At 43.2% G+C, this 24,850-nt stretch overlaps 1 protein-coding gene and 1 pseudogene across 1 annotated transcript in view; both read right to left on the reverse strand.

Annotated features, from left to right (window-relative positions):
• Ir8a (Ionotropic receptor 8a) overlaps positions 1–24,644 on the reverse strand; it is a 180,433-nt gene extending 155,789 nt beyond the window's left edge. Inside the window, exons 1-2 of the mRNA XM_080282267.1 lie at positions 24,500–24,644; positions 1,514–1,657 (exon numbers count right to left, since the gene is read on the reverse strand). Of these exons, the coding sequence (XP_080138393.1) occupies positions 1,514–1,657; positions 24,500–24,644 (289 nt within the window). The remainder of the gene's footprint in view (positions 1–1,513; positions 1,658–24,499) is intronic.
• On the reverse strand, positions 635–753 carry LOC145412640 (5S ribosomal RNA; annotated as a pseudogene).
• Positions 24,645–24,850: the final 206 nt, after the last annotated feature.

The raw sequence follows: 24,850 nt of genomic DNA on the forward strand, positions 1-24,850 counted from the left end.
AAGTATACTGGGAGTGAAGAAATAAAGTAGAAGTTGAAACACGAGTGGTAGCGAGTGTGCTTGCTACATGAATATGCGCTAGCATTTTGCTAAATACCCTCGTAAGGAATGTAAACAAGTGAAAACATTTACATTGGTTGAGAAAAGGTTCAATGTAAAAAAAACAATACTATGAAAGTGGAAAAATGATAATGTATGTTGATAGAAAAGTCATAGCGAGTGCGCTGAGTAAGCAGATGTGTGCAATACTCGGTAGTTATGCTAAATGTCATCGTAATGAATGAAAACAGCTGAAAACATTTACATACAGTAAAAAATGGTAAAATGGCATTGAAACAGTGTTATGCAAGTAGAAAAAAATGATATGTTTACTGAAACAAGAAACTTAGCAACTAGCATGTGACCAATATGACCAAACTCGCTATGCTCACACGATGGAACAATGCTTATTTTTCTTATATATATCATTGAAAACCATTATATTGTTGTTATGATTGTTTATTAGTTCATTCATTCATTCATTCATTCATTGCCAGACGCCATGTATCCCAAACGGGGTGGCCAAGGGCTTAGAGTTAATTGTTTTACAGGAAGGGGCACTAATCCTCCACCAACCCCACTTGACACGTAGGGATGCCAACAGCATCTGGTGTTCCCAGGCGGTCACCCATCCAGGTACTAACCAGACCCATCGTTGCTTAACTTCGCTGATCGGACGGGAAGCGGTGTACTCAATGTGGTTTGCCCGTTCAAAATCAATAAATATAGATGTATTCTTTGTTGCTTCTCCCAAAATTACCTACCATAGAATACGTGAGCGCCTCACACGTCAGTGAAAGAATACGATACCTGGCACGGGGTACCTCACCTGTTCCGACCACTTATGGACCCCGGTAAGCCCTTTCTTGGTGATTTTCCTTTGTTTCCCAACAAAAGCGGAGGTTTTGGCCAATTTCTTTTTCCAAAATAGCTCGGGACTGGGGGGTATCGGAGGTGCGAAATCAGTCGGGACGTGACAGGTTAAAAGGGGGTCTTTGGAAACATAAAAGTGGTTCCATGAAAGGTAATATGACATGGAGAATCCAAATTTGCCATCAGCTGACACCTGAGATGGCGCCATCTAACGACAACTTTAGTAAAAGTGTTTAATTTAAACGTATTGAGACAAAAGTGGCCCCCATATAAGGATATTTGATATGGAGAATCCAGATTTGCTGTTAAGCTGACACCTGTGGTGGCGCCATCCAGCATCTCTTTGTTAAGACTAGTTGCTTTTTACAGCAAATTGTTTGAAACAAGAGTCTTGCCGCAGGTTCCAGCGCGGTTCTACTCTTGTTCTTTCATTTCTTAACATTCTACCATATTCGTACCTTAAATCCTACATTCATTCTTCCGTTTTCGCTTCTGTTGACCTCGACAGTTTCTTTGTTTCCAAAAATAATGTTCTCACACATTTTTTTATTCAAATACTCCAATCATTAAGTAAATAGATGAATAAAGTCATAAATCTTACATTGCTTCTCTCCATCCTCCTCCTGTTCGAGCGACACTCTAACCATCTGCTGCTTGAGAGTGAGGCCTCCCGTCTGCTGCGCCTCAGACACCGCTGTCTCCAGCCACGACAGGCCTTCGCCCAGGCTCTCGTCCAGGACGCTCACTGTAGAGACCAGGCAGGGAGGCAAGATGAGGTGAGGTAGAAAAGATGAAGAAAAGTAGGGTAAACGAAATGAAATATGGGGACTGAGGTGAGGTAAAGAGGATGGAGTAACAGTTGAAGACTGAAGAGAGATGAAAGGTACACGAGAGGTAAAAGTTCAGTTTTAACTTAGAAGGGCTTCGGAGAGATGAGAAGGATGAAACAATGTAGAATGGATATGGACAGAGGAATGAGTTGATAGTAAGACATAAAATAACATTTTCAGGTTTACCAGAGGAGATTGAGATTGATCTGAAGCAAAAGTAGAAGGAAAAAAAAAAAACATGAATGTAACAAAGCAAACGGTAGACCATACTTTTTTACTTTCAATAATCAATATATACATTACTGCCACTTAACATGCACTAACGTTCGCTACACAACCGACATAACTATGAGAGAGGGCAACAAGCCAACAGAATGTAATATAAACAGTGTTGAAGACAAGCCTTTATTAAGTTGACAACGTTTTGCTTTATCATGGAGTGCGATGGCCACTCCTTAAGTAGGAATGGCGCAGGTTCAAAATGGCGTCCTGTACAAAGGGTATAGGAGCATTTGCACGAAAGCGGTCGCAAAGCCCAGTTCTAAGCTTATGAACTAAAAGACCTTCGCTATTCAAGTGCAAAACTACTCGCAAAGTCTTGCTAACCATTGTAGGAGTCGCAAAATCGAATCGCGAAAATACTGACTTTGTTCTTCATCTTTCTTATTTCATCAGTCATAACTCCAAAACAAGAAGGCTTGTGCGAGCGTACTATATACCAAAACGCTGCTTGTCAAGCGTAGATGTTTCTTTTCAGGTTTAGAAATGCATTCGGGCTACGGTTCGCGAGTTACGGCCTGAAAACCGCATCGCGGTCACCCATAAGTGAGTCATTTTGCGCAATATTGGTTAGCTACAGCTCGCCTGCGGTTAAAGAATGCACCAACACACTTATTTTCACGGGAAGGCACTCTCGTTTTAGTAATTCGGTATGCTATGCATGTAACAATCCAAATCTAACACTTGCTTTATACATAATTATACTTCCACAAAAGATCATAATCTAGGAAACAAAAGTTTTCTTCTAAAATGATTGTTAAGAAATAGGAATGGCAAAAGTGCACAGATAAGAGATGAAAAAAATACAGAAGCAAGAGCATTCCACCAGCTACACATATATGTTTGTGGTTAAGGTGTGGAATTTAGTAATCTGCAAAGGGCACAAGTGCTGAGAAAAGAGATGAAAAAAGCACAGAAACAAGATGGCATTCAGGATGGGTGAAGATTTGGAAACCTATGCCCATTACTACATTCCACTAGTTACAAGCTTGTGGCTAAAGTGTGGAATGTAGTAATAGGTATAGGTCTTCAAATCTCATCCCATCCTGAATGCCCACTTGTTTCTGGGATTTTTTCACCTCATACTTCAGCACTTTTGCCCTTTGAAGATTTGGAGACCTATACCCATTACTACACTCCACACCATAGCCACAAGCATGTATTTGTGGCTGATGGAATGCTCCTGTGTGTGTGTGTGTGTGTGTGTGTGTGTGTGTGTGTGTGTTTTTCGTCTCTTATCTGTGCACTTTTGCCATTCCTACTTCTTAACAATCATTTTAGAAGAAAATTTTTGATTTCTAGAACAAAATTTTCCAAGTCAGTGAACAATATTCCAAGTGGACATCTTACATTATCCTACTTTGGTGGTGAGAGGAGCTGAAGATCTGTCTATCTATCTATCTATTGCCAGACACCTTAATCCCATACGCGGTGGCCACAAACAAATAGCCTCCACGTCGCCCTGTCCCCCGCCATTTCATTACCCTGCTCCCAGCTCACACCGCCCTCTCTCATATACCTCTCAACTCCATCCCTCCATCTCATCCTTGGCCTCCTCCTCCCTCTCTCCCCCTCCACCTCACTCACATCACTCTCCTCGTCAGTCTCTCACTCTCCATCCTTTCCACATGGCCAAACCACCTCAGTGTGTTTCTTTTAACGCTTCCTATCACATCCACATCCACACCACAACACTCCTTCACATCCTCATTTGTCAGTCTGTCTCTCCATGTGACTCCACAGGCTTCTCTCAAATAACTCATCTCCACTGCCCTCACTCTTGACTTGTGTCCCTCCAACAAGGTCCAAGCTTCACTTCCATACGTTAGAGTTGGTATCACAATACTGTCATGTAGTAACTTTTTCACTTCCATGCTCACTTCCCTGTTTCTTATCACTGCTTTCAAGGAACCAGCAACTTTTCTTCCCTGCTGTACCCTTTCAAGCACTTCACCCTCCAAACCTCCATCCTTACTCATCACACTACCCAAGTACTTAAACGTACTCACATTTTCCAATTCCTCACCATCCAACCTCGCTGTACATTCACTGACTTCACCTCTCTCAAAGACCATCACTTTACTCTTCCCTACATTCACCTTTAGATTCCGTTTCTTACACACACTCCCAAACTCATTCACCAAGCCTTGCAGCTCCCCTTCGTCTTCACGCAACAACACATTATCATCTGCAAACAACAGTACAAGGAGTTTCCAAACACTGCCCTCTCTCTCTAGGGCCGCTCCAACATCCACTGCCCTACCTTGTATCTCTTTTGTAACCCCATACGTGCAAAGACTGAACAACCATGGAGACATGATACATCCCTGTTTCAACCCGACCTTCAAATAAAAAAATTCACCGAGTTCACAATCCACAAGCATTCCAGCCTTAGCACCCTCATACATACTCTTCACAGCATTCAGCAACTTCCCATCTACTTCGTATATTCTTATTACTTTTCACAATCCTTGTCTATCCACCCTGTTATATGCTTTCTTCAAATCCATGAAGCCCTCATACAACTTCCTTCCCTCCTCTAGAAACTTTTCCACTAAAGGTCTAAGAATGAATATCTGATCTACACAACCTCTTCCCTTCCTAAAAACCTCCCTGTTCTTCTCCAACTAATTCCTCTGTTATTTCCCTAACTCTGTCAGTAAGTATCTTACCATATACTTTGCCTATTACACTAAGAAGATAAGTGCCCCTATGATTACCACACACTTCTTTCTCCCCCTTTTCCTTTGTACAGAGGAATAATTATACCTGACTTCCAATCCTCCGGGACTCTTCCTTCCTCCCGGGCCAAACTGCACATCTTCCACATCCATTCTACTACTATCTCCCCCATGCTTCACCATTTCACCACACACTTCATCAATTCCTGGGGCTTTCCCCATTTTGTCTTTCTTCATTGCTTCCACAGCTTCCTGCCTACTGATTTCTACCTGTCTTCTCACCTCCCTCGTGCTCCCAGCCATTCCCCAGCCACTTATACTCGCATTACTTTCATGCTTTATGTTCAACAATTCATTAAAGTGTTCTCTCCATCTGCTCACTTTTTCTCCCTTCTCCACTAGTAATCTACCATTTTTATCTTTCACTCCCTGACTAACTTCATTGCCACCCAGCCTAACTCACTTTACCTCTTTCCAGAACATTTTCTCACAGTCCCTCTGCTTTACACTCACATTCCTTCCAAATTCCTCATCCACTCTTCTTGCTCTCTCTTATTAATCTTTTCAACTCTCTCTTCTTTCTACATATAACTCTCTCTTCCATCTCCAAACTTCTTCCACGCCCCTATTTCTCATCCATTCTTCTTTTGTGCCACAGCCTGTCTCACCTCTTCCTTCCATCATGCTGTTCCTTGCACCCCCTTTCGTCTTCTCTTAACCCCACACACCACCTCACATTCTGGACATATTTTTTCTGTGAATATCTTGCACACACCTTCCACGTCCCCCATCTGCTCCAATCCATATTTACATAATCGTTCCTCCACTTCCCTCTTATATTCTGCCTTTTTCTCATCTTCTTGTAACCTTTCCACTCTCCTTGCAGCTACTCCTTCCTCCTGTCCTTCCCTTCTTCTATTTCTCCATTTTACCTGGACCTTGATTCTGACTACCACAAATGTGGTGGTCAGAAAGTCCACTCCCCCAGCCCCTATATGCTCTTGCATCCATTACACACTTTCGCATCCTTGCATCCATACACAAATAATCAGTCATTGCCTTCCTTTCATTCAGTTCACCATCCACCCTTCTCATCACTCGCATGTATACCTGTGGATCATTTTGTGCCTGAAGAGGGTATTAGCTATCACCAACTCCCTCCTGGCACAAATGTCCACTAAAGCACTGCCATTCTCATCCATGTCTGCCGGCACACCCCACTCACCAACTACTCCATCCACCTTCACATTCCCAACTTTTCCATTCATATCACCAGTCAAAAACACTTTCCCATTCCTTTCAAACTTTTCCATGCACACTTCCACATTTGTCCAGAACTCTTCTCTCACTCTCTTTGCACGATCTTGTGTTGGCGCATACATGCACACAATCGTCCACATTTGTAGTCCAACTTTCAAACTTACCTACAATGCCCTTGAGCCAACTGATCCATGCTCTCTTATATTCTCCTTCCATCTCTTACTCACAACAATACACACTCCTTTTGCCCTCTCATCCTCACCTACTCCCGCACATATACTCCAACCATACTCCCATTCTCTCACACTCTCTCCTCTCCATTTAGTTTCAGGTAACCCACATACATCCACTTTCGCACCCTCAAACACCTGGACAGTCTCTCTCTCACCTCATCATTTGCACCCCTTACATTCCACGTCGCCATCCGTATCATGTCCTTTGTTCGGTCCTTAGTTGTCATCTTTTGGACAGTCCAGGTCCAAGCTTTCTTGTTCGTATTTTTAGTTAGTTGTTTTCCGGGGGGGGGCACTAACCCTCCGCCAACCCACTTGCTGTCACGTAGGAAATACGTGTTGGTTGGTTATAAGATTACCACCCAGCATTGTAAATGCTTTCCTGGCTTACAGGAAATCTTTTGGCTTGCCACTCAGTGTAGAGCTACCCTAAAAACAGAGTACCACTACACTAAGTGGGTGGATGATGGGGGTCCCCACCTACTACTTAAGATGTGGGCGACATTTCCTGACATTAAAGGATTACCTGGACACATCAGGACTCGTGAGGGATTACTAGAAGAATAGTCTGTGACGTTCCGTAAGGGAATATTTTGGAACAAAGGGAGTGGATGACGGATACCTATGTATATATATGTATTCATACACACATGTACACATACATGTACATACACATATACCTAAATAAACACACATACATATATACGGCTGGGTAAATATGGATTGGAGCAGATGGGGGACGTGGAAGTGTGTGCAAAATATTCACAGAAAAAATCTGTGCAGCATGTGAGGTGGTGTGTGGGGTGAAGAGAAGGCGAAAGGGAGTGCAGGGAACAGCATGGTGGAAAGGAGAGGTGAGAGAGGCTGTGTCACAAAAGAAGAAAGCCTATAGTGAGTGGATGAGAAACAGTGATGTGGAGGAAGTTGAGAGACGGAAGAGAGAATTATGTGTAGAGAGGAGGAGAGAAGTGAAAAGATTAGTAAGAGAGAGCAAGAATAGAATGACGGAAGAGAGAGTTATATGCTGAGAGGAGGAGAAAAGTGAAAAGATTAGTATGAGAGACTAAGATGAGAGTGGATGAGGAATTTGGAAAGAACCTGAATGGAAATTGCAGGGAATGCAAGAAAATGTATTAGAAAGAGGTAAGGAGAGTTAGACAGGTGCCAAAGAAGTTAGTTGGGGAGTGAAAGATAAAAATGGTATATTACTAGTGGAGAAGGGATAAAAAGTGAGCAGATGGAGAGAACACTTTAATGAATTGTTGAACATAGAGAATGAAAGTAATGCAAGTATAAGTGGCTGGGAAATGGCTGGGAGAAGAAGGGATGTGAGAAGAGAGGAAGAAATCAGTAGGATGGAAGCTGTGGCACCAATGAAGAAAGTTAAAATGGGGAAAGCCACAGATACTGATGGAGTGTGTGGTGAAATGCTGAAGCATGGGAGAGAGATATTAATAGAATGCATGTGGAAGATGTGCAGATTGGCCTGGGAGGAAGGTAGAGTCCCGGAGGATTGGAAGTCAGGTATAATTATTACCCTGTACAGTACAAAGGAAAAGGGGAAAGTGAAGTATTTTTCTTTTTAGTGTAATAGGAAAAGTATATGGTAAGATACTTATTGACAGAGTTAGGGAAAAAACAGAGGAATTAGTTGGAGAAGAACAGGGAGGTTTTAGGAAGGGAAGAGGTTGTGTAGATAAGATATAAAGTGGAAAAGCTTTAAGAGAAGGGGGAGAAGTTGTATGCGGCCTTCATGGATTTGGAGAAAGCATATGACATGGTGGATAGACAAGGATTGTAGAAAGTATTAAGAATATATGAAGTACATGGGAAGTTCTTGATGGCCATGAAGCGTATGTATGAGGGTGCTAAGGCTGCACTGCGTGTGGATAGTGAACTGAGTGAATTTTTTATTTGAAGGTTGGACTGAAACAAGGATGTGTCATGTCTCCATGGTTGTTCAGTCTGTATATGGATGGGGTAATAAAAGAGATACAAGGTAGGGCAGTGGAAGTTGAAGCGGCCCTAATGAGAGGGGGCAGTGTGTGGAAACTCCCTGTACTGTTGTTTGCAGATGATATTGTGTTGGTGCGTGAAGATGAAGGGGAGCTGGAAGACTTGGTGGATGAGTTTGGGAGTGTGTGTAAGAAACGGAATCTAAAGGTGAATGTAGGGAAGCGTGAAGTTATGGTCTTCGAGAGAAGTGAAGTCAGTGTATGTACCGTGAGGTTGGATGAGGAGGAAATGGAATGTGTAAGTGCATTTAAGTACTTCGGTAGTGTGATGAGTAAGGATGGAAGTTTAGAAGGTGAAGTGCTTGAAAGGATTCAACAAGGAAGAAAAGTTGTTTGTTCCGTGAAAGCAGAGATAAGAAACAGAGAAGTGAGCATGGAAGTGAAAAAGTTACTACATGACAGTAGAGTGATACCAATTCTACCATATGGAAGTGAAGCTTGGACCTTGTTGGAGGGACAGAAGTCAAGAGTGAGAACAGTGGAGATGAGTTATTTGAGAGGAGCCTGTGGAGTCACATGGAGAGACAAATGAGGAAGTGAAGGAGTGTTGTGGTGTGGATGTGGATATGATAGGAAGCGTTAGGAGAACACAGTGAGGTGATTTGGTCATATGGAGAGGATGAGAGGATGGAGAGTGAAAGACTGACGAGGAGAGTGTATGTGAGTGAGGTGGAGGTGGGGAGAGGGAGGGGGAGCCCAAGGATGAGATGGAGGGACGGCGTGAGAGAGGGGGGTGTGAGCTGGGAGCAGGGCAATGAAATGGCGGGGGACAGGGTGACATGGAGGAAATTTGTTTGTGGCCACCCCTTACGGGATTAAGGCGTCTGGCAATAGATAGGTATATGTATAGATAGACAGACATACGTACATGCATGTATACACACAGAAATATACATGTTGTATGCCAACATAAATACATGTACGAGTATATACGCACGCATACAAACACACATATTATACTAATGCTGACAATATTAAGAAGGTAATAAGGGTGTGATTGTTTTACTAATGGAGTAATTTCCATACAATATCATGGAACTCTGTCTATATAAATGCATCGGCAGCAGCCTTCTGGCATAAAGAGAAGGTGTTTCTACATAACCTAATAACCAAATGTGTGTGTTATTAAAACCTGTATATTACCGCACAGTCCGTGCAGAGAAAAGATTGTAATGGATCGTTCCTCCCCACAATTAGTGATAACCCCCTGCAGCCTGCCAGAGACAAAGGTAACAGGTCTGTATAACTACAATTCTTTAATTCCTTCTGAATAGTTTCCACTGGGCTATCATGCGTTGCTGGAGGTGATGGAGTGTTCCATTCGGCGCTGGGACCCACAAATAAACGATACTACCCAAGTAGTCCTCGCTGGGCTTCAGGTGGTCCGCCAGATTTTTTTTTTTTTCTTTCTTTGCAAAGAAGAAGGAACCAAAGGTTGAGTCCGCAAAACAGTTCCTTCCAAGAAAAAAAAAAAAAACAATACAAAAGAGAGCCAAATTCAAGATCCGTTCATTTCGAGATGCCTGGAAACACTGCATTTCAAAGACTGGAGATCATAGGAAGTAGGAAATACAGACAGAGGGAGACAGTTCCAGATATGACCTGTTGCATAAATGAAGGACTGGGAGTAACGGTTAACTCTTGCATTAGAGAGCTGGACAGAAAAGGGATGAGAGTTTGCTGCTAGACGGGTGCTACGCACCCGTCGCACAGGTGCAGGGATGCAAACAGACAGTTCAGAGGAGCAGTGACCATTGAAGTACTGATAGAAAAGAGATAAAGAGGCAAAAGTGCGACGAAGAGTCAGAGATTGAAGGGAGCCAGTAAGAGGAGCAGAGATGATGAGACGAAAACCCTTTGACTCCACCGTATTGAGAAGAGCTGTATGTGGGGAGCTTTCCCACATATGAGTTGTACTCTAAACACGGGCGAATAAGACCCATGTATAAAGTCAACAACTGTGCGGGGATAAAGCAGGCACGGAGTCAGCTTAGCAGACTCAATCTCTTGGAAGCAGATTTTACGAGAGATGCAATATGATCTTTCCAAGATAAGTCCCGAGTGAATGAAACCCCAGGCATGTTCAGGGATGATGCAGGATTGAGCTGGATACTATTAAACATTAGTGGGTACTCCTATGGAAGATTTTGATGGGTTGATAGGTGTAAAAACTGAGTCTTTGATGCACTGGAAACAATAAGAATATTTTTACCCCAGTCAGAGATACGAGCCAAGTCAGACAATACGTGTGCCATAGCCTTATCCCTTGTCTGTTGAAGTAACTGCCGAGATGGACGTTGCAGAAACCGAATGGAAAGGTGAAGGGTGGAATCATCAGTGTACGAGTGGATAGGGTTAGATGTACACCTTAGAAGATCATTGATGAATAGAAGGAAGAGAGTTGGTGATAGAACAGAGCCTTGTGGAACACAACTGTTGATATATTTAGGAGAAAAACGATGACCGTCTACAACAGCAGCTATAGAACGACCAGAGAGGAAGCTAGAGATGAAGGCACAGATTGAAGGACTGAAACCGTAAGAGGGCAGTTTGGAAATTAAAGATATATGCCAGACTCGATCGAAAGCCTTTGAGATGTCAAGTGCAATGGCAAAGCTTTCGCCAATGTCCCGAAAGGAGGATGACCAGGAGTCTGAAAGGTAGAGCATCCCTTATGGAACCCATACTGACGATCAGAAAGAAGGTTGTAATAGGAAAGGTGCTTTAAAAATTTTCTGTTAAGAATAGACTTGAAAACTTTTGAGACATAGGATGTGAAAGCAACTGGACGATAGTTAGAGGGTTGGGAATGGTCACTCTTCTTTGGGACTGGCTGAATGAGAGCAAACTTCCAGCAAGAAGGAAAGGTACAAGTTGAAAGACAATGGCGAAAGAGTTTACTAGACAGAGTGTAAGCACGGAAGCACAGTTCTTGAGGACAAAAGGAGGGACTCCATCAGGCCCATATGCCTTGTTAGTATTGAGGCCAGTGATGGCAGAATATACATCAGCTGAAGACATTTTAATGTTAGCCATGAGGTAGTCAGAGGGGGGAAGTGATGGAGGAACAGGACAGGAATCGTCTAAGGTGGAACTGGAGGAGAAAATCTGAGCGACGAGATCTGCTTAATATCAGTAGAAGAAATAGCTACAGAGCCATCAGAGCAGAAAAGAGAAGGGAAAAATGATGAGGTAAAGTTGTTATAAAGGTTTTTGGCAAGGTGCCAGAAGGAGTGGAAAGAATTCGAGTTGGAGAGTTGGGAGCATTTATTATGGATGAAATTATTTTTAGCAGACAGAATTAGAACAAGCGTGATTAAATAATGCTTTCGTGCATTAGTCAAAGGATATGAGAAAGGAATGTATGCTTCCATGCCCGAGAGAATAACCTCCGTAATGCGCAACGCACACTCAGATGGCTCCTGGCCATGGTAGCAATAATCATGCCAGGGAAAATCAAAGATGTACTGCCTGAGGTCCTCCCAATCCGCAGCTCGAAAGTGTCACAGACGACGTTTCTTTGGAGGGTCCACAGGCCGTACCGGAGCGATAGGACAGGTTAAGGTAATAAGGTTATGATTGTAGGAGCCCAGTGGAGAGAAAAGATTAACAGTGTAAGCAGAAGGATTATGGTCGTACCATTCTAAAGTGGTGGTTTGGGTGGGGCACCAACCTCTGTCCAGTGTTGCCACGTTTTCCATACTCGCGATGCCTCTCTCTCTCTCTCTCTCTCTCTCTCTCTCTCTCTCTCTCTCTCTCTCTCTCTCTCTCTCTCTCTCTCTCTCTCTCTCTCTCTCTCTCTCCTGGGGGGAGATGTGCATCACCCTAGGGAATTTTGTTTCTTTTATGTGTCTTATAAACTTGTGCTTTCATTTCTTTATTTTGTTTTTTATTATATTATTGTTTTACATATGGCGCCAGATGACCTCGGTGTTGCGGCGCCTTGATTTGTTTTCATTCAATAATTCTCGCCCTCCTTCCTTCCCTCCCTTCATCTTTCCCTCAGCTTGACAATGCACTCAACACTGCCCCTTGCCTGCCTTCTCTCTCTCTCTCTCTCTCTCTCTCTCTCTCTCTCTCCTGGGGGAGATGTGCTTCACCCTTAGGAATTTTGTTTCTTTTACGAGTGACTTATAAACTTGTGCTTTCATTTCTTTATTTTGTTTTTATTATATCTAATTATGTTTAAAAATATTATTGTTTTACATATGGTGCCAGATGACCTCACTATTGTGGCGCCATGATTTGTTTTCATTCAATCACTCTCTCCCTCCTTCGTTCCCTCCCTTCCTCCATCTCTCACTCAGCTGCACTCAACACTGCCTCTGGTCTGCCTTCCCCTCCCTCTCTCTCTCTCTCTCTCGTCTGTAGTATTTTAGGATACATTTTGGTTATTTTCTTTTACGTTATAATGTACATATTGTAAATTTAACTTTATTTCCACACCATCCAGGAGGTAAAAGTCTTGTAGATGCGAGTAGTGAGCTGGCTGAGCTGCCATCCTGTCTGAGTCAAGGACACAAAGGAAAGAGATAGAGGAAGCTCTGGCCAGGTCGGGCTGGGTGTGTGTGTGTGTTGCTGCTCATGAGGGTTTTAATGTATATATTTTTTTTACTAAGAAATTGGCATATTTTTTCTTATATTCCTGCACATTATCTTATAATCATAATTGTGACATTATTACCCACCCCAGAAATACGGTAACAGCCAATAAAAGTGACTACTTTTTTAAAGCAACACTGTTAAATAATTATGCCACGTTTCTGTATTGCCGTATAAATATTTTACGCATAATAAGTTTACTGTTCTTTCATATATTATAATACACACGTTACCATTATATTCTCATGTGTTTATCTTATTGTGATGCCTATTACATATATATATCAAAGCCGTTCACATAGCGGGTATGGAACACGTGGCACCACTGTACAGAGGTTGGTGCCCCACCCAAACCGCCACTTTAGAATGGTACAACCATAGTTGTAAGGAAGGGGTCAAGTATGTTGGAGCTCTCTCTATGGCAGTCAGGGATACGGGTAGGGTGCTGTACAAGCTGCTCTAGGTCATTAAGGATAGAAAAGATGTAGGCTTGTTCACCAGGTAGATCAGTGAAAGGAGAAGAGAGCCAAAGATAGTGGTGAACACTGAACTCTAGAATTGAGATTTCAGAGAAAGGAGAAATGGATAGAATGTGTTCTATTGTAGAAGTAAGATAGTCGAAGAATTTTTGATAGTCAGTCGAATTAGGAGATAAGTAAACAGTGCAGATATATTTAGTCAGACAATCACAGGAGAGTCACAGCCAGAGAGTAGAGAATTCAGAAGAATCAAGTTCAGGAATAAGAGAGCAAGATAGGTCGTTGCGTACATATACACAACAGCCACCTTTGGCTTTGAAATGAGTATAGAGAAAGTAGGAGGATACAGAGAAGGGTTTGCTGTCAGTTGCCTCAGACAGCTGAGTCTCGGTTAAGAAGAGAAGGTGAGGTTTAGAGGAGGAGAGGTGATGTTCAACAGAGAGAAAACTAAGGGAAAGGACCCGAATGTTGCAGAAATGAAGAAGTGAGCCAGACTGGTTCCAGGCTCGTTGAGTCATCACCGGGAGAGGGACCGATGATGAGGGTATTTATGGTCCCCTCCCCCGCGATGACTCCGAGAAATGGTTGTAGTGCGACATTTTTCTTTATTTTTTTTAAATTTTGAAAAGGTAGTGTAATGTGTACCGTGCTGAAACACTGAACAAGTTCAGCAAAGGGGGATGGTCAGGAACTAGTCCCGAGGGCTGATGAATGGAAGCTCCAGCTCCCCCTGTCATCAGCTTTCCATCCACCTTGGGAGTACTGCCCTGCTCGACTGGTGCTACAGTCTACTCCACAATGAGTTGATGAGTATTGGGCATTTATCCCGAAAAAAAGGTGACAAACCACCCATCCTATAATATGTGTGCATGAATCCGCTAAAGGCATTGGCTATTATATAGATAGATAGATAGATATAGATAGATAGATAGATAGATATAGATATAGTAAATATCCTGTAGGTAAGAATTTTTGTATTATTTAAACATAACAGCCGTTCTTAACACAAACTTCAGTACCGGCCACATTATTATAAATTATAAATTATAAATGTAACGAAATGCTGCAGTACGGCTCCTGATTTCGTTATACAAGAAGAATAATATTCGCCTTAACTCACAACACATCACATGGCGGCGATGGAGTCATATGTTAGACCACCAAAAACATAGTAACATAACGATCATATACCTAATAATAAAGACACGCATACCAGACGTACCATGGCAGTGCCTAACACTATATACATTATTTACGTTTCACTAATACTGTAATAATTAATTCCAGGTCTCCTAGAAGGATAAATCAAGTCATAGTTTTGATACACACAGTCTATTAAATATAACTATTATTGTGAAGGGTATTATTTTCTCCATTTATCACTCTAGCTATATCAGGGTTATACACAATATTATGTTAACACTGTTCCTCGCGCCATACTACTAGGAAGGTTGGGTCGCCTGCGGATCACGGAGCACAGGTTGCCTATGTAGCAAGGCCTTCGTCCGAGTGGCGTCGCTCCTTAAAAACACTTAGAGATGAAGTAATAGGGAGGGCCTGGGAGAGAGAGGGATAGGGGTAGTAGAGACCAGTTGTTGATTATTTAATTACTATTATTATTTCACAGTTGACCAAGGGTGAACAAGTGCCTCGAAAAGTCAAAGCCCAACCTGGCTGCGCTAATGCTAACGAAAGTCGTCAGACTGGGGTGAGGGAAAGGACATGGACTAGGAGTAAATGCGGAGTCCATCCCACAAATCTTGGTGACCGGCAAGAGCCTTGATTTCGTGACCCTTCGGACACGAATCCAACTAACTAATATCAGAATATAAGAACAAACACCATAGATAAATTATTGGCTGGATGGAAGGATTAACAAAAACTACTCATCGATAATGGCATAACAGACGAGAGATATATTGTCTCAAGCTAGGTATATGGCGTCGTTTTACCAAGCCTCGGAGTCCCCAGGGGGGGGGACCATAAATGCCCCCACCATCTGCCCCTCTCCCGGTGACGACTCAAGATGCCTGGAACCACTGTCTGACTCTCTTCTTCTTCATTTCTGCAACATTCGCGGCCTTTCCTCTAACTTTCGCTCTGTTGAGCACCACCTCTCTAAACCTCACCTTCTTTTTCTAACGGAGACTCAGCTGTCTGAGGCAACTGACAGCAAACCCTTTTCTGTATCCTCCTACTTTCTCTATACTCATTTCAAAGCCAAAGGTGGCTGTTGTGTATATATACGCAACGACTAATCTTGCTCTCGTGTTCCTGAACTTGATTCTTCTGAATTCTCCACACTCTGGCTTCGGCTTTCCTGTCATTCTCTGACTAAATATATCTGTGCTGTTTACTTATCCCCTAATTCTACTGACTATCAAAAATTCTTCGACTATCTTACTTCTACGATGGAACACATTCTATCCATTTCTCCTTTCTCTGAAATCTCCATTCTTGGAGATTTCAATGTTCACCACCACCTTTGGTTCTCCTCTCCTTTCACGGATCCACCTGGTGAACAAGCCTACATCTTTTCTATCCTTAATGACCTAGAGCAGCTTGTACAGCACCCTACCCGTATCCCTGACCGCCTTGGAGAGAGCTCCAACATACTTGACCTCTTCCTCACAACTAATCCTTCTGCTTACTCTGTTAATCTTTTCTCTCCGTTGGGCTCCTCCGATCACAACCTTATTACCTTAACCTGTCCTCTCACTCCGGTACGGCCTGTGGACCCTCCAGGGAAACGTCGTCTGTGGCATTTTGGAGCCGCAGACTGGGAGGCCCTCAGGCAGTACTTCTTTGATTTTCCCTGGAATGATTATTGCTTCCATGGCCGTGAGCCATCTGAGTGTGCCTTGCGCATTACGGAGGTTATTCTCTCGGGCATGGAAGCATACATTCCTTTCTCATTTCCTTTGACTAATGCAAGAAAGCCTTGGTTTAATCACGCTTGTTCTAATGCTGTCCGCAACAAGGAGAGGGCCTACAAAAGGTACCGGAGCCAACCCACCCCTGAATCACATCATCTTTACGTTTCTGCCCGGAATCGTGCTAAGTCTGTTCTTCGCTCTACTAAAAATAATTTCATCCATACTAAATGCTCTCAACTCTCCAACTCGAACTCTTCCCGCTCCTTCTGGCATCTTGCCAAAAATCTTTCTAACAACTTTACCTCATCATCCTTCCCTCCTCTTTTCTACTCTGATGGTTCTGTAGCTATTTCTTCTACTGATAAAGCAGATCTCTTCGCACAGACTTTCTCCTCCAATTCTACCATAGACGATTCCGGTGCTGTTCCTCCATCACTTCCCCCCTCTGACTTCCTCATGGCTGACATTAAAATTTCTTCAGTTGATGTATTTTCTGCCATCACTGGCCTCAGTACTAACAAGGCATATGGGCCTGATGGGGTCCCTCCGGTTGTTCTCAAGAACTGTGCTTCTGTGCTTACACCCTGCCTAGGCAAACTCTTTCGTCTTTGTCTGTCAACTTGTACCTTTCCTTCTTGCTGGAAGTTTGCTCTCATTCAGCCAGTCCCAAAGAAGGGTGACCACTCCCAACCCTCCAACTATCGTCCAATTGCTTTAACGTCCTGTATTTCAAAAGTTTTCGAGTCAATTCTTAATAGAAAAATTTTAAGGCATCTTTCCTATCACAACCTTCTTTCCGATCGTCAGTATGGGTTCCGTCAAGGACGCTCCACTGGCGATCTTCTCACCTACCTTTCAGACTCCTGGTCATCCCCCTTTCGGGACTTTGGCAAAAGCTTTGCCATTGCACTTGACATCTCAAAGGCTTTCGATCGAGTCTGGCATAAATCTTTAATTTCCAAACTGCCCTCCTACGGTTTCTATCCTTCTATCTGTGCCTTCATCGCTAGCTTCCTTTCTGGTCGTTCTATAGTCTCTGTTATAGACGGCCATCGTTCTTCTCCTAGATCTATCAACAGTGGTGTTCCTCAGGGCTCTGTCCTATCACCAACTCTCTTCCTTTTATTCATCAATGATCTTCTAAGCTGTACATCTAACCCTATCCACTCATACGCTGGTGACTCCACCCTTCACCTTTCCATTCGGTTCCCGCAACGCCCATCTCAACAGTTACTTCAACAAACAAGGGATGAGGCTATGGCACACCTGATGTCTGACTTGGCTCGTATCTCTGACTGGGGTAAAAATAATATGGTTGTCTTTAATGCATCTAAGACTCAGTTCTTACACCTTTCAACCCGTCAAAATCTTCCACAGGTATACCCACTAATGTTTAATAATATTCAGCTTAATCCTACATCATCCTTGAACATGCTTGGGGTTTCATTTACTCAGGACTTATCTTGGAAAGATCATATTACATCTCTTGTAAAATCTGTTTCCAAGAGATTGGGTATGCTAAGCCGACTCCGCTCTTTCTTTACCCCTGCGCAATTGTTGACTCTATACAGGGGTTTTATCCGCCCCTGTGTGGAGTACAACTCTCATGTGTGGGGAGGCTCCCCTCATACAGCTCTTCTCAATAGGGTGGAGTCAAAGGCTTTTCGTCTCATTAACTCTCCTCCTCTTACTGACTCCCTTCAACCTCTGTCTCTTCGCCGCACTGTTGCATCTTTATCTCTTTTCTATCGCTACTTTAATGGTCACTGCTCCTCTGAACTGTCTGCTTGCATTCCTCCACCTCTACGACGGGCGCGTAGCACCCGTCTGGCAGCAGACTCTCATACTTTTTCTGTCCAACTCTCTAATGCAAGAATTAACCGTTACTCCCAGTCTTTCATTTATGCAACAGGTCAACTCTGGAACTGTCTTCCTCTGTCTGTATTTCCTGCTGCCTATGATCTCCAGTCTTTCAAACGCAGTGTGTCCAGGCATCTCAAAATGATCGGATCTTGAATTTGGCTCTATATTGTATTTTGTTTTTCTCTTGGAGGGAACTGTTACTGCGGGCTCATGGCCTTTGGTTCCTTCTTCCTCGCATAAAAAAAAAATATATGTATATATATATGAAGCATGAGAGAGAGAGAGAGAGAGAGAGAGAGAGAGAGAGAGAAAGAAAGGGGGATGGAAGGGAGGGAGAGGAAAGGGAACAAGGAAGGGAGAATGAGAGAGAGAGGAGGGAAGGATAAGGAGAGAGGCAATGGACAGTGGGAGGAAGAGAGTATGAGAAAAGGAGAGGGAGGGAAGGAGGAGGCGGGGGAGGAGAGACCAGTTTCCTTCACAGATAAAAGTAATATCAGAGTAAATAAACACTTGGTTGACTGGAGGGATTAATAACAATATTCATAAAATATCGTCCCAAGGTAAGTAAATAGCCAGAAGTATATATACGATGGGAAAATTTGGGAGAGGCAAATTCGAGGTGTGTAAGAATAATTGTGGCAAATAGTACATTCAAATGCAGCAGCCTGCCTTCATCACTACATAGCACATACTCAAAGTGTGGGTGTGACATAAGTTAGTTTAGGTCAGATATGGCTAGATTAGGCACAAAGAATATCCAGGTTAATGTTAGACTAGTTAGTTAGGCTCAGGTAGGTTAGTCTCTCTCTGTCTCTCTCTCTCTCTGTCTCTCTCTCTCTCTCTCTCTCTCTCTCTCTCTCTCTCTCTCTCTCTCTCTCTCTCTCTCTCTCTCTCTCTCTCTCTTGTGCGTGTGTATTCTAACTCATACCGACCTTGTCTTAAAAAAATAATAAATAAAATAAGATAGACAGGCTATCACTGACACTAGTGATTTGTGATAGAAGGTTAAAATCGTTCAAAACACATCTCCCATGTTGTCCGAAATAAAATGTTTATCCTGAGGTACGATCAGCGCTGTTTGCCAATGGCCATGTGAGTAATGAACAAAGATTCTGAATTCGTCTTGCGTATACCTTCTGGCGCCAACCACTGTAAATACTTGTACACATGAACTATGTCTTGCCAGTGGGACTGCATGGGTCTTCCATCTACGTTTCCTTTGTATGGTTAGTGAGAGTGAGTCTCAACAGGACAGCGAAATGCAGGCCACTTTGAGGCAAACGAATGGGAGGCTCTCGAAGGACGATGTGGGAAGTGCATTTAGAAGTGTTAAGGTCATAGAAGTAGACTGTAGCACCAGTCGAGCAGGGCAGTATTCCCAAGATGGATGGAAAGCTGATGACAGGGAGAGCTGGAGCTCCCGCTTCATCAGCCCTCGGGACTAGTCCCGACCATTCCCTTTTGCTGAACTTTTTCAGTGCCTCAGTAACACAGAGAGTAGGCCAGCATGCTCTCCAATACAAGTTTCTCTAACAATCAACACCAAACTACATGCACAGTACACAGTACACTTCGTTTTCAAAATTAAAAAAAAAAATAATAATAATCATGGCAGCGCAACACGTGGCCTCGGAGTCCCCAGGAGGGGGGGGGGGACCATAAACGCCCCCACCTTCCGCCCCTCTCCCGGTGACGATTCGAGCTGCCTGGAACCACTGTCTGACTCTCTTCTTCATTTCTGCAACATTCGTGGCCTTTCCTCTAACTCTCTCTGTTGAGCACCACCTCTCCTTCTCTAAACCTCACATTCTTTTTCTAACTGAGACTCAGCTGTCTGAGGCAACTGACAGCAAACCCTTTTCTGTATCCTCCTACTTCCTCTATACTCATTTAAAACCCAAAGGTGGCTGTTGTGGATATGTATGCAATAACCTATCTTGCTCTCATGGTCCTGAACTGGATTCTTCTGAATTCTCTACACTCTGGCTTCGGCTTTCCTGTCATTCTCTGACTAAATATATCTGTGCTGTTTACTTATCCCCTAATTCTACTGACTATCAAAAATTCTTTGACTATCTTACTTCTACGATGGAACACATTCCATCCATTTCTCCTTTCTCTGAAATCTCCATTCTAGGAGATTTCAATGTTCACCACCACCTTTGGCTCTCCTCTCCTTTCACGGATCCACCTGGTGAACAAGTCTACACCTTTTCTATCCTTAATGACCTAGAGCAGCTTGTACAGCACCCTACCTGTATCCCTGAATGCCATGGAGAGAGCTCCAACATACCTGACCTCTTCCTTACAACTAATCCTTCTGTTTACACTGTTAATCTTTTCTCTCCATTGGGCTCCTCCGATCACAACCTTATCACCTTAACCTGTCCCATCACTTCGGTACGGCCTGTGGACCATCCAAAGAAACGTCATCTGTGGCATTTTGGAGCTGTGGAATGGGAGGCCCTCAGGCAGTACGTCTTTGATTTTCCATGGAATGATTATTGCTACCATGGCCGGAAGCCATCTGAGTATGCCTTGCACATTATGGAGATTATTCTCTTGGGCATGGAAGCATACATTCCTTTCTCATATCCTTTGACTATTGCAAGAAAGCCTTGGTTTAACCACGCTTGTTCTAACGCTGTCCGCAACAAGGAGAGGGCCTATAAAAAGTACCGGAGCCAACCCACCCCTGATTCACATCTTATGTTTCTACCCGGAATCGTGCTAAGTCTGTTCTTTGCTCTGCTAAAAATAATTTCATCTGTACTAAATGCTCTCAACTCTCCAACTCGAATTCTTCCCGCTCCTTCTGGTACTTTGCCAAACACCTTTCTAACAACTTTATCTCATCATCCTTCCCTCCTCTTTTCTACTTTGATAGCTCAGTAGGTACTTCTCCTACTGATAAAGCAGATCTCTTCGCTCAGACTTTCTCCTCCAATTCCACCTTAGACGATTCCGGTGCTGTTCCTCCATCACTTCCCTCCTCTGACTACCTCATGGCTGACATTAAAATTTCTTCAGCTGATGTATTTTCTGCCATCACGGGCCTCAGTACTAATAAGACAAATGGGCCTGATGGAGTTCCTCCTGTTGTTCTCAAGAACTGTGCTTCTGTGCTTACACCCTGCCTAGGCAAACTCTTTCGCCTTTTTCTATCAACTTGTACCTTTCCTTCTTGCTGAAAGTTTGCTCTCATTCACCAGTCCCAAAGAAGGGTGACCATTTGCAACGCTCTAACTATCGTCCAATTGCTTTAACCCTTTAACCGCGGGTGTCATTCCAGAATGACGTTGCAAAAACTGGACCAAACCGCGGGTGTCATTCTCGAATGTTTGTGAATATTTTGAATACCCCGCGTTTTTTCCGTGCGCCAATTGTTTCAAGGGAGAGTAGCTATTAAGTTCTTTCACTCCAGCCGACCCCCACCTCCCTCTTCCCCCCCCTGGGGCCCCACCTCCCACCCCCTGAGCCCCCCACCCCACCCCTGACCAAGCACGCATCAGTATCTGTCCAGCTGTGTGAGTGACAACACATGCTGATGTGGCAGTGAAGTGCAGGCAATTACAGTGCCTTTTACCTGTCTCAGTGAACACAGAGTGGGTGTTTATCGTATGTGTAGTGTTCATATATGTTTACAGTATTATTATCAGAATGTGATTGGCATTTGGTAATGGTGTGTGAGCGAAAAATAGTGATTACAACACCGCTGATGTGGCAGTGAAGTGCAGGCAATTACAGTGCCTTTTACCTGCCTCAGTGAACACAGAGTGGGTGTTTATCGTATGTGCAGTGTTCATATATGTTTATAGTATTATTATCAGAATGAGGTTGGCATTTGGTAATGGTGTGTGAGCGAAAAATAGTGATTACAACACCTCTGATGTGGCAGTGAAGTGCGGGTAATTACAGTGCCTTTTACCAGCCTCAGTGAACACAGAGTGGGTGTTTATCGTATGTGCAGTGTTCATATATGTTTATAGTATTATTATCAGAATGAGGTTGGCATTTGGTAATGGTGTATGAGCGAAGGTAATGGCGTGTGAGCGAAAAATAGTGATTTTACACCCCTCACTTCTAACGGCACTGCCCGTCCTGTGAAAGTCAACAAAGTCATGAAACCTACATCAATGGAAAGCTGAAGGTTAGTACTTTCTAATGGTACCTTATTTTTTTCTCTAGCTTTATTCTGTGCAGAGTTATTAAGGTTTAAAGGTTTGTTTACATTTGGCTCAAACCCCCGCGGGAGAGGACAGTCAGACCAAAACAATACCCGCGGTTAAAGGGTTAAATTAACATCCTGTATCTCAAAAGTTTTCGAGTTAATTCTTAATAGAAAGTTTTTAAAGCATCTTTCCTATCACAATCTTCTTTCTGATCGTCAGTGTGGGTTCCGTCAGGGACGCTCCACTGGCGATCTTCTCACCTACCTTTCAGACTCCTGGTCGTCCTTTTATTGGGACATTGGCGAAAGCCTCGCCATTGCACTTGACATCTCAAAGGCTTTCGATCGAGTCTGGCATAAATCTTTAATTTCCAAACTGCCTTCTTACGGTTTCTATCCTTCTATCTGTGCCATCATCTCTAGTTTCCTATCTGTTCGTTCTATAGCCGCTGTTGTAGACAGCCATCGTTCTTCTCCTAGATCTATCAGCAGTGGTGTTCCTCAGGGCTCTCCTATCACCAACTCTCTTCCTTTTTTTATTCATCAATGGTCTTCTAAGCTGTACATCTAACCCTATCCACTCGTATGCTGATGATTCTACCCTTCACCTTTCCATTCGGTTCCTGCAACGTCCATCTCAGCACTTACTTCAACAAACAAGGGATGAGGCTATGGCACACCTAATGTCTCACTTGGCTCGTATTTCTGACTGGGGTAAAAATAATCTTATTGTTTTTAATGCATCAAAGACTCAGATTTTACACCTATCAACCGACAAAATCTTCCACAGGTATACCCACTAACGTTTAATAATATTCATCTTAATCCTGCATCATCCTTGAATATGCTTGGGGTTTCATTTACTCGGGACTTACCTTGGAAAGATAATATTACATCTCTTGTAAAATCTACTTCCAAGAGATTAGGTGTGCTAAGCCGACTCCATTCCTTCTTTACCCCTACTCAATTGTTGACTCTATACAGGGGTTTCATCCATCCCTGTGTGGAGTACAACTCTCATGTGTGGGAAAGCTCCCCACATACAGCTCTTCTCAATAGGGTGGAGTCAAAGGCTTTTTGTCTCATTAACTTTCCTCCTCTTACCGACTCCCTGCAACCTTTGTCTCTTCGCCGCACTGTTGCATCTTTATCTCTTTTCTATCGCTACTTCAATGGTCACTGCTCCTCTGAACTGTCTGCATGCATTCCTCCACCTGTACGACGGGTGCGTAGGACCCGTCTAGCAGCAAACTCTCATCCCTTTTCTGTCCAGCTCTCTAATGCAAGAATTAACCGTTACTCCTAGTCCTTCATTTATGCAACAGATCAGCTCTGGAACTGTCTCCCTCTGTCTGTATTTCCTGCTTCCTGTGATCTCCAATCTTTCAAACGCAGTGTGTCCAGGCATCTCGAAATGATCGGATCTTGAATTTGGCTCTCTCTTGTATTTAGTTTTTCTCTTGGAAGGAACAATAATTGCGGGTCCACTGCCTTTGCTTCCTTCTTCCTCGCATTAAAAAAAAAAAAAAAAAAAAAAAAAAAAAGATTGTGGCAGTGTATAAAAAAAGTCGGTATACCTGACCGAGGGAGCCAGGATAGCGCGAGCAAGTAAGAAAATGTGTAGTGACAAACTACTTGGCAGACAAGAATGTTTAATTCTGATTCACCTCAATCGCCATGCATTTATATAGGATGCTGAGTTGTATTAATAACAGGTTGCTATATGCTGATTGCCAGTCTTTTTTTTTTTTACATCCAAAAAGTAAGACTGTTTGTTGCTGAATGCTTGGGGCTTCTGATCCCAAAAGTACCAAGAATGGAGGGCTTAAAAGGGCCCTAGGAAAAATTTATTCAGTCTACCTCGAAACTCGCAAGAGAAAATGGGTCTTGCGGAACGACAGCTGGGACTAGTGTTGCCAGGCGACGGACTGGTTGACTTATGAATATGATCAGTAAATTCAGTTATGATTTCCATGACTCAGGACCAAGCACGAGGGTGCCTCTCAGAGTCATCTAAATGATTCTATTAAGCTCCCTGTTACTGTCTTAGAGGCTGTAGAAGGGTTGCAAAGGGATCATTTTAAAGCAATTCTTCAGCAACTCAGTCACTCGCTCAATAACTTGGTGACACGCGTTTCTAGTCCGAACCCTACCATAAGGATCAAACAACTAGTGATGCTGAGTTACAAAATATGAGTTGCTGTATCCTGTCTCATACTATGAAATAAGTAATACTGAATTTCTAGGAATGCAAGGACACATCATAAAGGCTTGCTATATAACTGAGTCTGTGCTTACCTATCGTGATTTGTGCAGCAGTGAACTTGGTCAGCAGTATCAGGAGAAGCAAGATGGACACCAAGTTGGACTTTTCTCTCATCCTGTCGTCACCCTCTTCTTCTGTTAATGGCAAGGAGGAACCTGAATTAGCAGGAAGGACCATTATGTTCATATACATTGCTTTCTTCTCATTACTCTCTCTCTCGCTCTCTCTCTCTCTCTCTCTCTCTCCATGTTCATGTCCAAACAGATCAATGTAGGGCTGTTTCAACAAATTCAGATGCTTCTAGATCACTGCAGGTTTATCAGGTACATTTTAATAATATAGAATCAACTTGGGTCATGCATGTAACGACGTGTGCCAGATAT

Source organism: Coenobita brevimanus, chromosome 93 (genome assembly GCF_032717465.1).
Source record: "Coenobita brevimanus isolate Jiangsu-jjx chromosome 93, ASM3271746v2, whole genome shotgun sequence".
Lineage (NCBI taxonomy): Eukaryota > Metazoa > Arthropoda > Malacostraca > Decapoda > Coenobitidae > Coenobita > Coenobita brevimanus.